At 30.2% G+C, this 12704-nt stretch overlaps 1 protein-coding gene across 1 annotated transcript in view; it reads left to right on the top strand.

Annotated features, from left to right (window-relative positions):
* Positions 1-7951: 7951 nt before the first annotated feature.
* LOC106688854 (odorant receptor 10) overlaps positions 7952-12704 on the top strand; it is a 23622-nt gene continuing 18869 nt past the window's right edge. Inside the window, exon 1 of the mRNA XM_067053012.1 lies at positions 7952-7991. Coding sequence (XP_066909113.1) covers positions 7960-7991 — 32 coding nt within the window. The 5' untranslated portion in view covers positions 7952-7959. The remainder of the gene's footprint in view (positions 7992-12704) is intronic.

Raw genomic sequence — 12704 nt, 5'->3', positions numbered from 1 at the left:
TATATATATTTTAATGTAAATGGAGGGAATTGGGACTATTAAGAAAATACACGTCGGATCCGGGTCAGTCATGTAAAATTCCTTTGATTTTTCGCGAATATAATCGTCTTTATTTTCCAAGTATTTCATCTGTTTGTTTATATTTTGTCTGCCTTCCGTTAACCCTTTGATGTTGTTACTGCTTCTTGTTTATGTTACTCCCTCTTTAACCTCCCCACCAATCCTCAATTCAGTTTTTCTCTGGCCTCCTTGCAACGGCAAGACTAAGCATTTATTTCACTAAGTACACTCCAGAAGATGGCCACGGGATCTTCTAGTTTAAATTAATGTTTGAAGTACCACCAATGGGTGGTTCCTTCCCAAGATTTTCAAGTGTATACGAAACATACTACATATTTACCTATTGTATTGTTTTGTACAGTTGTAAATCACAATAAATAAATAATTAAAAAAAAAAAAAAAAAAAAAAAAAAAAAAAAAAAAAAAAAAAAAAAGTACACTCCTAACGTGACCTCTTTTTTTTCTCAATTGAGCATTTTGGACACCTGGACACCTCCTGCGTTTCTTTTTTTAAATCATGAGCCGAAGTAAAAAGTTCTTATATCTTTTCTACAATTAATAATTTCAATTTCGAATTAAATTAAAAGTAATAGTATTAGTAGTAATAGATTTTTGTGTTAACACATCTAAATATATAAAAATAATAGCACACAATCTACTATGAATGCTGACGAAACACCTCTTAAGGGACAAAAAAACACTCCTGCCGAAAGTACTCAGAGGCAAGCATAAAGAGAATATAAGGAGAAGCATAAATTAATACCTTACAACACGTTCGGAATTTAAGGGAAGAACCAGGAAGTACCTACAAGAATCCTCGGAATTATCTAAGGATATGGCAAGAAAGAAAGATTGAGGAATTAGAAGGTAAGTTGAGTTTTAATTTTCCATTTCAACCTCTTATTCCAGACACTATCAAATAGTTTTTCCAATCTAATGGAAAGTAGGACTCTAATTTGAGGGATGCGATAAGGGATTAGTTGACGCTTTTGGAATCTTTTGGAAAAGACGGGAAGTTTTGAAGTTTTCAAAGTAGAGAAAAATAAGTTGGGCGTATGTATGATACCGCTTTTCGGGGTATGAAGTGAAGGATGAAAGGAGTGATTACATTTTAGCTAGTAGATTTTTACCGTATTGTATAGGTTTTGTTACTAAATACTGAATAAGATATTTTGTGATTTAGTTCGCCTTTTCATTGCCTATTATACCTTTGATGGGACCAGGGTAATGGAGAGGGTAAGATTCCAGGAAAAGAAAAACCAAAAAGATGGGTTTTATGATTAATTCCAGAAGCGTAGAAGTAGAAGTAGAAGCCGAACATCTAAACCGAATAGATTACTATGGCGGATATAATTATTAATTACAACGTAAACCTGAGCTCCGAGGACGTGGTCAACACCTCACTTTTTGGTTTCACTTCCCCTTTGGAGAAAAGTAGGTTATATTTTCCCTCTAATTATGAGCAAGGTGTTGTCTATACGTCAGAGAGTATATTTAATATTTTTTTCTTTAGTATAAATCGTTTTATTAGCTATACTGATCCGCATTGATAGTTTATTGAAACTATACAACCCATATACATATTTTTTTAAATATTGATTATTCCGGGCGTGTGCCGTTTTCTGGCTAATTTATCGAGTTCCGTACTATGTGATGGATATCAGTATTTTCGCCATAGCAATGTGAATTGACGTTTTTCTTTAATGAGATTGTGTGTGTACGAGCCGAAGGAAATAAGAATGAGATTGAGTTAAAATTCTCATTAAGGGTCCCCACACCTCGTGAAGTAACCAAGAAAATTAGAGATATACTTGTGTTGTAAAGAGAATTCATAGAGAAGATAGGAAGTAAGTGATGAAGTCTGCAATTGCAGTACCTTCTTGTGCCGTATTAACTAGATGATAAGTTCAACATGTTTCATATCTATGAAGCTTTTAATCTTCATTTATTTAACGTTTATGTTAGAATTTTAATTAAGTGAGCTTAGTCGAATATGTTTATTAGATATCGTAGGAAAATTTCCAGTTGGTTTTTGTGATATAGCATAACATCAGATTTCCTGAGGAGTGTTCATAGTGATACAGGTTTAACCATAGAAAAGATTGGAAATAATAGTAAAGTCTAATTAAGTCGGAAGTTGAAATATAAAAGAAAAATGTGATTAGACCTTGGACATAAAAGGTTCAATAGAACATTTTATTGTCAATGAAATATTATATTTTATTTTGAGAATAATAGTACATGATTTTTAGTATGTCAAAAGAGGTTACCTTGTTGGTAGATTTTTATTTTATATTAAACTTTTTAATGATTATCATCCTGCATCTTTGGTATTAATGTCGTTTAGTTCTAGAATTTGAGTTTAAAGATCTCTTGATTTTTTGGATTTATTTTTCAGATATTGAAAAAATTCGGCAAAGTTTCGTTTTTGGGCACTCTACGTTCATAACATTTTTCTTATATTTCGATCCTGGGTCTTCGGATTGAGTTTTATTGTGGAAGCTTCAAATCCCAGTACGAAAATATTTTTATCCCTGGTGACGTATGTTTTTTTCATAATCTTTTCACCTCGTTATAGTTTTATGATGATCATCAGAACGGACAGATAGTTGTCTGGTTTATGCAGGAACCGTAATAAAACCTCAGAGAATAATTATCATTTACATTGAACTTTGATTTCTTTTTACGAATTTAAAATGAATATAAAATATTTTTCGATACGAGTTAGGAGTGGATTGAGATGTGGTTTCCATAAGTAGGATTAAGTTCCTTAGGTATAGGTGACAAGTTTGATTCCTGGTCAGACCCCTTCGGTTCTGAATTATCTGTTTATGCAACCTTTATGCTATCAGGTAATTCTTGGTGGTTCCGATTTTTTTATTTTTGTGTTTTACACAAAGTACAATTAAAATTTCAGTTTAAAACAGCGCTTTTTTATATAATTTGAGTAAAGATATAAGATCAGCCCAAACTACAGATCATAGCTACTTGTGGTTGAATTTAATTTATTTTGAATATCACATAAAACTTTTTGATTCTTCTTTTATTTACAGAAATTTGACAGTCAATATCGAGAATAAAACAAGGGCATAATAATATGATTTATAAATGTGAAAAAAAAAAAGAGGAGAGCGAAATGTTTTAGAAACATATGACTCTCCAATTGAAAAAGCACGATAATGTTCCTTAAAAGTTTTCCAAAAATCCCCCTTAAATTTGTTATTTATATATTTCGCACCCTACGAATAATTGCAAAAGCATATTTTTTATAAATGAAAATCTAAAAAAATGGGTACATAATGAGTATGTAGATAGAAAAAAGGTATTATATTTCGAAAATTATCAATACATTTCTGTCTTAATGCAAAAAGTTCTCACTCTGTACGACTTGTTTCACATTCCAAAAGCAGATATTGGTTTCAGGAAGAACCTTTAATGAACCCTTATATTCATTGAAAAATATATAAAGGCGCTATATCAAAATTTTGAAAATAAATTTGTATTTAATTATATAACATAAAATAATATATTTTAAAAGTATATAAAATAATATTTTGACGCTCTACTTCCATGTCTTGTATAAAGACAGCCTTAGTGACGAATAAAACAAACGACATCTGTTGCTAAAAATATTTATCATTTATCATTAAATTGATTCAACTAAACTTGATAATCTAGATTCGGAAACTAGTGTGTCTTTTACAGGCCTATTAAGCAATGAATTCTCAAAAATTAGAGCTTCCAAAAAAAAAAATGTTAAGTCTGCAAGACTGTTAAAAGAGGTATAACAATGTGATCTAATAAAACCAAAGAGAATTAATACATGAGGAATTGAAATATGTGGAATATTTTTTGAAACTATAAAATTTCCACTTTGATCGTGGGTAAATATTTCAAGATTAAAGTTCATAAAAAGGGTCTATGGGGGAAAAATTAGATTATTCAATTTGACTCAATCAATGATTGTAGAATAATGTTTAGAACAATTCAAAAAGGACAATAAATAAAAAAAATATGTTTAACATTTTCTAAGTCAAATTGATACCTAACAGTGGAGTGACGCTACGTTATATAAAAATTGTACAATTATTCTATCAACGAACAATATAATTATTTCATAAAATATTCTAAGATATGATATATGTTTAAGAAAAATTGTTTTAAAAGATACGGAATCAACAAACAAAATAATTTTTTACAAAAATATAAATTTAAATATTTTTAAAATTTAATGATATACATTACAACAAAAAAATTCAATTGGTCTTTTTAGCTACATTATCATTAGATTCATAATACTAAGATGAACTCTGTCCTCAAGTTTGAACGCTTTGAACAATATTTTATTTTCGAGATGGATAGTAAGATATTAAAAAGAAACTTTATCTAGACTTCCGATCTGATTGGCGAGCCAAGCTAGGTTTAGTGCATTGTCTATACCTGCTTAAAGATCATTGTAAAATTCGCTAATTCCTTATCTGAAATGGACTGATATGGAAAATTAATCTTTACACAGTTCGTGAAGATGAATAATTCCATATATCTCAAGCAGTATCTGTCTTTTGCCTGCATTTTGGATTAGTTAAATACTAAGAGTGATAAAAATTAAAATAAAAATATATACGTTGAAGATTGATATTTGAGGTGTTTGCAAAATAAATAGTAATTAAATATGGTCAGGGACCAGGCTTTAGGATTGAAAATAATTAAAGGTTTTCAAAAAGAGGCAGCAAGAATGGTGAAGCTATTTCATTGCAAGCATTTCTTTGAGAGAGGGTGTACAAGTTGGTAGGATGAAATCATGAATCTAAGATGTAGAAATAGCTGATAAAAACTCATTATTCAAACCAGATTTTTTTTTTTTAAATTAGAGATTTATTTATTGATAGATATTACAATCTGCCACACAGTTGTGGGCAATAGGTAATATTGATAAATGATCACATACATACTAAAATAAAAAAAAAAAAATAAAATAAAAAAAACTCTCTTAAAATATATACAAACAAAAGAATAGACAAGATGAACATAATCAGACTATCTGTATGAAAAATAAATAAATAAAATAACATAATGATAAAATAATATATACAATATTTACAGAATCGACCTGAGGATCCCTGAGCCCACTCTATCCCCCACGTGTGAGGGGTAGAGCAGAGCTCGAGAGATCCCAGCGCATCCCTCTCGCCGCATCACTGGTAACAAACCAGATTAACCATTTTTTTAATGTTTTAATTCAAATGATATTAATCATTTAATTTATAATGTGAAACACCTTATTGAGACTGGTGATTTTAATAAATAATTTAATTTCTATCCATTTTAGTCTCAACACATTTTATTTTTCTTATAAGTCCGACGTTTCGGCCAATCCGGCCATCCTCAGGGACAATCTTAATACAATTTTGGAATTATATGATTTAAAAATTCAACTCCATGCAGGCTATTCTGCCCAGGTCAAAACAACAATTTCTAATTAGTCAATATTCACATTAAAACCAATATTAAAATCGGTTATCACAGTCACTATTTGTTAAAACTTTATCACACCAATGCTTGTTCTTGTTTTGATAAAGTTTTAACAAATAGTGACTGTGATAACCGATTTTAATATTGGTTTTAATGTGAATATTGACTAATTAGAAATTGTTGTTTTGACCTGGGCAGAATAGCCTGCATGGAGTTGAGTTTTTAAATCATATAGTCCCGTAATTGTATTAAGATTGTCCCTGAGGATGGCCGGATTGGCCAAAACGTCGGACTTATAAGAAAAATAAAATATGTTGAGACTAAATGGATAGGAATTAAATTATTTATTTTAAAAAGATATAAATCATTTTTAAATAAATGGCTCCAGGACATTCAGCTTTTTTTTGCCTAGTTTTTAATTATATTAGGTTGGTGAATATGAAATGTCAGTTTTTTAAGTGAATATATAAATGTGCATATCCTTTTTCACAAGCTGTTTATTTAATCAAAATATGTTTCATTTGCTTAAATACAATGCTTTTCGGCTATAATTATCTCCCAAGTTCGAAGGAACAAGTAATGAATTAAACTAAATTTATTAATTAAAATTTTCCGAGGATGAAGTGACGGCCATGTAGTATGAGTCAATCCAAATTACTCGTCCACAAGCGTGCAAATTAGTCACAGTTTGGCAAATGTGGCTCTATGAGTTTGTGCTTAGAATGTGCAAATGAAATTTTTCTGTTTCTGAACAAGGAAAATTTGTACAGTAATTTTATATTAAAATATTTTTAGGGTTTTTTACAGCATACGAATTCGGCCTCTGATTATTTTTAACACTGATCAAAAAATATCAAACATACTTTCGGGAACTAAGGAAATTTAATATAAAATAATGGAATCTATTATTTTCAGTAAAATTAAATAAGTTGTTATGGTTTATACCTGATAAATTGAACCAGTAGTTTCCAACGGGGGTTATTTGCAGCAGGGTGCGGTAACGCATATTATAGGATTTATTGTTAGAAATATTTTAATTATTATCTTTTATGATGTTTGGGTGCTTGCTGAATGGTTTTAACAAGTGAATACTCAATAAACGTTACTCCAAATACATTTTTAAGCTACCTAACAAGGCTCATCCTTATCAAACCACCCAGCACACCTTTTCCTGTTGTAAAGAACGCATTTTCCTCACAGGTAATAACCCGATCGAGAAATGGCTATCGATGAAATCGGGTTAGTAAATGAGCATATGTTCAAGCAATCCGGTTTATTTCGCTCGGTTAGTTCGGGTACCCACTTATCCATTTTTTCACCTTGCCAATTTGAGTATGATCAACTTCCAACCTGGAAGTAAGTTCCCTCGTGGATATAGTTGGATTCGCTTCCATGAATGCCTTCAGATCATCATTTTTCACGATCGTTTTGGGTCTTCTTCGCGGTTCGTTTTTCAGTATAAAATCACCAGACCGAAATTTTTCAAATCAACCCTGCACTTTTTGATCTTTAACTGTATTCTCCCCAAACGCCTGGTTTATATTGAGGGCAGCTTTTGCAGTATTATTACCAAGATATTCCATACCAAGAAGATATTCGTTTAATTTTTGTGTATGAGTATAAAATACACAAAAATTAAACGAATATTGGTGGAGTTTATCGGAGTGAGAAAAGAACCTTTGCTGAAATGTGACTCAGGCGATGGACAGTACGACTATGCACGAGGTTGTGCCAAAAACAAAAGCATAACGAAGACAGGAAGAGAAATATTTGCATTTTTAAAAAATCCGAGATCGCATATGCACCAAACTAATATCAAACGGTCTAACAACAAATATTATAGCATGAATTCGGTTCGAAAATAATTCAGTAATAATTATTTGAGTAAAAATAAGCGGATCCATTTACTATTTCACGGATGCAATCAAGATGGCATTAATACCTTAGGCATAAATTCATAGTTTCATGTTCGCCTCAGTTTTTTTCATATCTCCATAGCCCGAATAAATGAATTTTTATCTATACCTATGAGGAATTTTTTAGCTGATAACATCATCCTAGATGATGCATTTATGCTGCTGATTCTTTGTTCGTTTGATTTCCGAATCGTTTTAGTTGCCAATATTAGTTATAACCAGTATGACTCATTATGGAGGAAGAAATCAATAATAAGGAAAGGCAATGAGCTATGGAAGATATCAGTGACAAACTAATCAACCATCTCATTAACCCATTATCCTATTATACCATTCATAATAGAAGAGCAAGGAGAGCAAGAAGCGGATTCTAATATTTTTTTCAGGACACATCGAGCACTGCCGTACAATTAGGATTGGAGGCGTGACGTAGCATCAATAATAAGTCACTGTAGAGTAGTCTATAATTGTCATGGATTACGGCAATCAATTCATTTCTCGCTGCCACTCCATGGACCCTCCTCGCTTCGTAGACCACTATAGGTAATGGTAAAGTAATATCGAAGAATTTTACAATTTGAACTATTTCAAGTAAAGTAACAATACTAGATAAAATAAGTTTGCTATATAAAATAGAATAGATAACACACTATGCGTCCTAAATAAAATATTTTAGCTATTCGAAATTCGAAGATGATAATGCAGCCGATTTACCGATAATACATTCTGACCTTAATCCTTGTTAACCCACACGTCTTACCGTATTGACACAATCACTAAAAGAAAAAAAAGAAGATTCTAAAAAAACAACGAATCCCCTTAAAATGGGGGTTGCGTCTAAACATTAAAAAACTTTAAACCATAAATTTCACAAAACAAAGACCACCACTTCGCTCATATCCCGCTAGCCTAATCTGAAAACTACCTAAGAGTCAGACCTATCATAATACATTACTCTCACTTACAGAACATCACCAACTTAACTAATTTAAAAAAACTACAATTATTTAAAAATAAATGTCCAATTATAGTAAACCACTTTTCACATAACACAAGAAAACATAGATGCATTCAGAATTAAATATAGACACCGTACAAGAAAACATATGCAGATTGACTCATAATTTCATTCAATATGCCCTGACCCTTTAGTAAATGAAAAAGGAAATTATTCAAAAACAGTAACCCTTAGAAATACAAGAGAACTAAATTATATTGTCGTAAAATTCATCAACAACGTTCTGTATTTTATTTATTTCAAAACCTTTTTTTTTTTTCGTACTGTTTATTTTTTACCAAATTGTAAAATATAGTAATAATTAATAAGCAGCAAAGAAAAATTAATTTTATCCTGAAGCAGTACATACTGATCTATATAAAATAAAAACTTGTATCAACTTTATAAGAGAATAAAGGACTTAAATGAAAATATTGTCTGGGAAGGATAAGTTAACAGAATGAATACATTTTGCGATTTTTTTTTCTTATAAATAAACATTAGCTATAAGAAATGTTCATGCTTTAATTAAGTTGATAAACTGTGGAGTGATTTTGATTCTTAAATGTTCATAAACAGACAATAATGCATTCAATCCCTATAATGCATTTGCCGAACTAAAAAGAATGTCTTTAAAAAATAAATAAAATTGTCTACTTTGAACAACGCCTGTAGGTGGTTTCCTCTGTATAAATTTTATTTTCGGTGCTGTTTGCCTAGATTCATAAAACAAGTTTCAGTTTTGAATTATTTAAGTCGCATCTGTCATATTCATAAAACATAAAATTGAATTCAAAACCTAGAGATATGTAAAAGCAGATTTTACACATGGTGGTCCGAACATTGACCGGTTGATTTTCGATTAATTTAATAACAAAGTATCATAAAATTATTTTTAAAAATGTATAATAAATTTGAGGTGTCAAGGTGTCATATAGTCTCTTGAGCACGTTGTGGTTTTCCCCAAAGTGGTACAGACAAAAAAAAAAGATAATAAAATTCATGTATTTATATAACACCACTGCTATACACATCTCCTGTAATACAATTAAGTTTAATATACTAATGAAATCCTCTAGTAATATAATATTTAAAATTATGTGACAAATCTTATCTATATACAAACCATTTAGGCGAGAGTTATATTTACATTAAGTGCCCAAAGGACTTACGATCTTTAAAATATTTTTTTATTCCATTTCATTTCAAATATTACATAAAATAATAATTTTAACTAGTATGTCGTTTATTTCAATTGATAACCCACAGTTGTTGAGAAAATAAATTCTCTTATCTATGGGGCGTAAAGTACTCGGGGCCTCTCCTTGGTTCAATACGGCCCTGATAACAAATAATGTCTCCATTAAAAAATAATATGCCACACAAAAGATAATAAATAAAACCTCGATAAACGCTTAGTTTTACATCCCGATTAGAAAAGAACAATCTATTTTCTATAAGAAAAAATAACAAGAATATCAGTCTTTGGTTTAATATTGGCGGTTGTTACCGTTGCCATGGTGAAATAAAAACACTGGCGATATCTGCGGAGACAAGGGGTGTTATGGCTGTCATGGTGAAAAAAAAAACTAGCGATATGTTTAGACGAGTGGGTCTTGGTTTTGTGAAGGTGACAGTTTGGTTTTTGAGCAGGTTACGACTATTCAATGTGAAGTTGTGATAGTTTATCAGGCCCTGCGTCTTTACTGTTTGAATCGAAATATCACCATATGAGAAATGTTATCGTATATGTTTTGTTTTTCAAAATTATGCTGTTCTACTTCAATGGACGGTCATTAACACTAAAAGGGGAGATATAGTGCAGTGTTTGGCAACGTTTCTTCAGCACGTCCTGGATAGGAGAGTTGTGGCAAGTGTCATCTTCATACTTCTGGGGAAGGAGAAACGGTGATCGGAAAGGAAATATCGGACAACCTTGTGTTCTACCAGGAGTACACCCAAAGACTACGTGGAGTTCGAACTAAACTTGATTTTCTTTTTTATTTTATATCCTTCTTTTGTATATTAATGTAAATTTAGTTCATCAGGTTAAGCATTTAAGTTAAGGTTAAGCCAACCTATAAGTTTTGTTTGTTTTATCAATTGATAAAAATTATTTTTTCTTCCTTTTCATTTTGTGAAAATATATTTCTTTTTATTATTAAACTTAAGTTCATATAGCTCTGCTGTTCTTCCTTATGCATACAAACTGCTTTAAACTTGTTAATTTACTTATGTTTTTTTGTTGTTTACTTAATACGAGTATTACGATAGTTCCACAGGTGGGTAGGTATCACCCCTAGGTTTTCTGTTATCTACATGTAAAGGTCGTAATTCGATAATTGTTTATAAAGGGGTAGAGATTGTAGTTATATTGTTTTGGGGTTTTTGTTATTTCCAAGGGGAAAAATAACGTCGGTCTAAGGAGCAAACAAGTATACAAAATAAATATATAACTAAAGATGAGTCACAATTTGCGGTTATATAGTCACTAAGTTAGTATGATACCAAAGCTAACTTTTTTTAAACAGTTTTATTTGATTCATTCTATTAATTTAAAACGAAAAAATATGGATAACCAGGTTTTATGTTTTCAGAAGTAACAAGGCACAGTTAATATTTTTAAAAAAATTTAATAATTTCAGAAAAAACTTTTAATGTGGTATAACCATTGTACAAGGAAAACTGTATAAAAAGATGGAAAAAACAATCTAGAACAACATTTTCAGTAGAAATATTTTAAAACTTTTAATCTGCTCAAGAGAGCAGTTTGAACAGATGTATTCTTCCCTCAGAATAAAATAATACTCAGAATTTCCTTAAAAGCATCTTACTTCCCTCATGGTTGTTCTAGAACATTGTTATCTATACTTATTTACACATTAATATGAATATAAATAAAATTATAGGTATATTATAACTCTACTACATTACTAATAAATATAATTTATATATTATATATTAAACTAAACAGTTATGTCTCATCTCTTAAAATTTACATGACTGTACTTTGAAGAGATATTTCCTTCCAGATAAAAGTTTACCTATAGGTTTTTTAAAAGCTTATAACACTTTTTCCAGGATAAATTCCTCTATTCCCTGACCAAAGTAAAGAGTTAAATAAAAAGGAATAATAATACTAAATTAGTAAAAATAGGCATATTCATTTACCTCTATTTTTTGAAAATTTATTTTATACTAGTTCAGCCTGGTGGGCCTTACATGGTTATATAACCGCTACATTTTTTTTTTAAAACAGTTGATTAGGGGGGAGTATAGTATCGTACAAAATACACCCCTAACCATAAACAATGTTATAATTAAAAGAAAATAAGATAAAATATATAGATAAGAACATTAATTCTTAATAAAAGAGAAAAGTAAAATTAATAACAAAAAATAAAGACATTTGTAGACAACAAAACAAAAAAATTGTAATCTAATCGTAAAAAACAACAACAAGCATTTACCTCTGAAAGTATATACACTACTAGCCGTTTTTTTTTTTTTAATTAGGTCTCACAATAATGCTAAACAGAGGAGACATGACTAATGAAAAATTAATTACACTTATAATGTTAGCGTCTGTTAATTACAATTATAATGTTAGAGTCAGTCGAACTCTATAAAGAATTAACCATTAATCATAGGAAAATATTTAGGGATAAACAAAAGGTTCATAAAGTTTCACTCCCAGTTACCGACAGTGAAAGGAACAGTGACCTACAACTAGGGAAACCCAACTAAAACCCTGAGACTGGGCCAAGGCTGCTGCAGGACATCCTGTTATAAGTTCTTTATTTATCAATTCTGTTATTGTCATTCTAAAATTTTATTTTATATTAATATTTTTTTTCTTAAATTAACTTTTTTTCCATTTCAAGTCAATTATTTATTTTGTTAATTTCACAAATGCCATTATTCTTGCTATTAATTCTACTTTTATCTTTTATTAACAATTAATGTTTCATCTCTTATTTATTTTTTTAAAAAAATTTATAACGTTGTATATAGTTGTATAGGGGTGTCTTTTGTAATAGACTATCTTACATTAACCATGTGGGAAATATTCAAAAAAGGCTGTGCGGTGAGGCGACGTTTGGTCGGTGTTATAGGTTAGTCTCTCTCGTGTGTGTTGATATTATCAGTCTCAAAGCGATTATTAACAGAACCTTTTGTTGTGTGTCAGATCCAAAAGATCCTAAGATGAGTTATAGTAAAACATTTGTGTTTTGACGAAGAATACGAGAGAATATAGT

Source organism: Halyomorpha halys, unplaced genomic scaffold (genome assembly GCF_000696795.3).
Source record: "Halyomorpha halys isolate HHAL.00 unplaced genomic scaffold, Hhal_1.1 Scaffold1220.1, whole genome shotgun sequence".
NCBI classification, from domain to species: domain Eukaryota; kingdom Metazoa; phylum Arthropoda; class Insecta; order Hemiptera; family Pentatomidae; genus Halyomorpha; species Halyomorpha halys.
The sequence above is the reverse complement of the archived record's forward strand: the minus strand, read 5'-3'. Positions and strand labels throughout refer to the sequence as shown.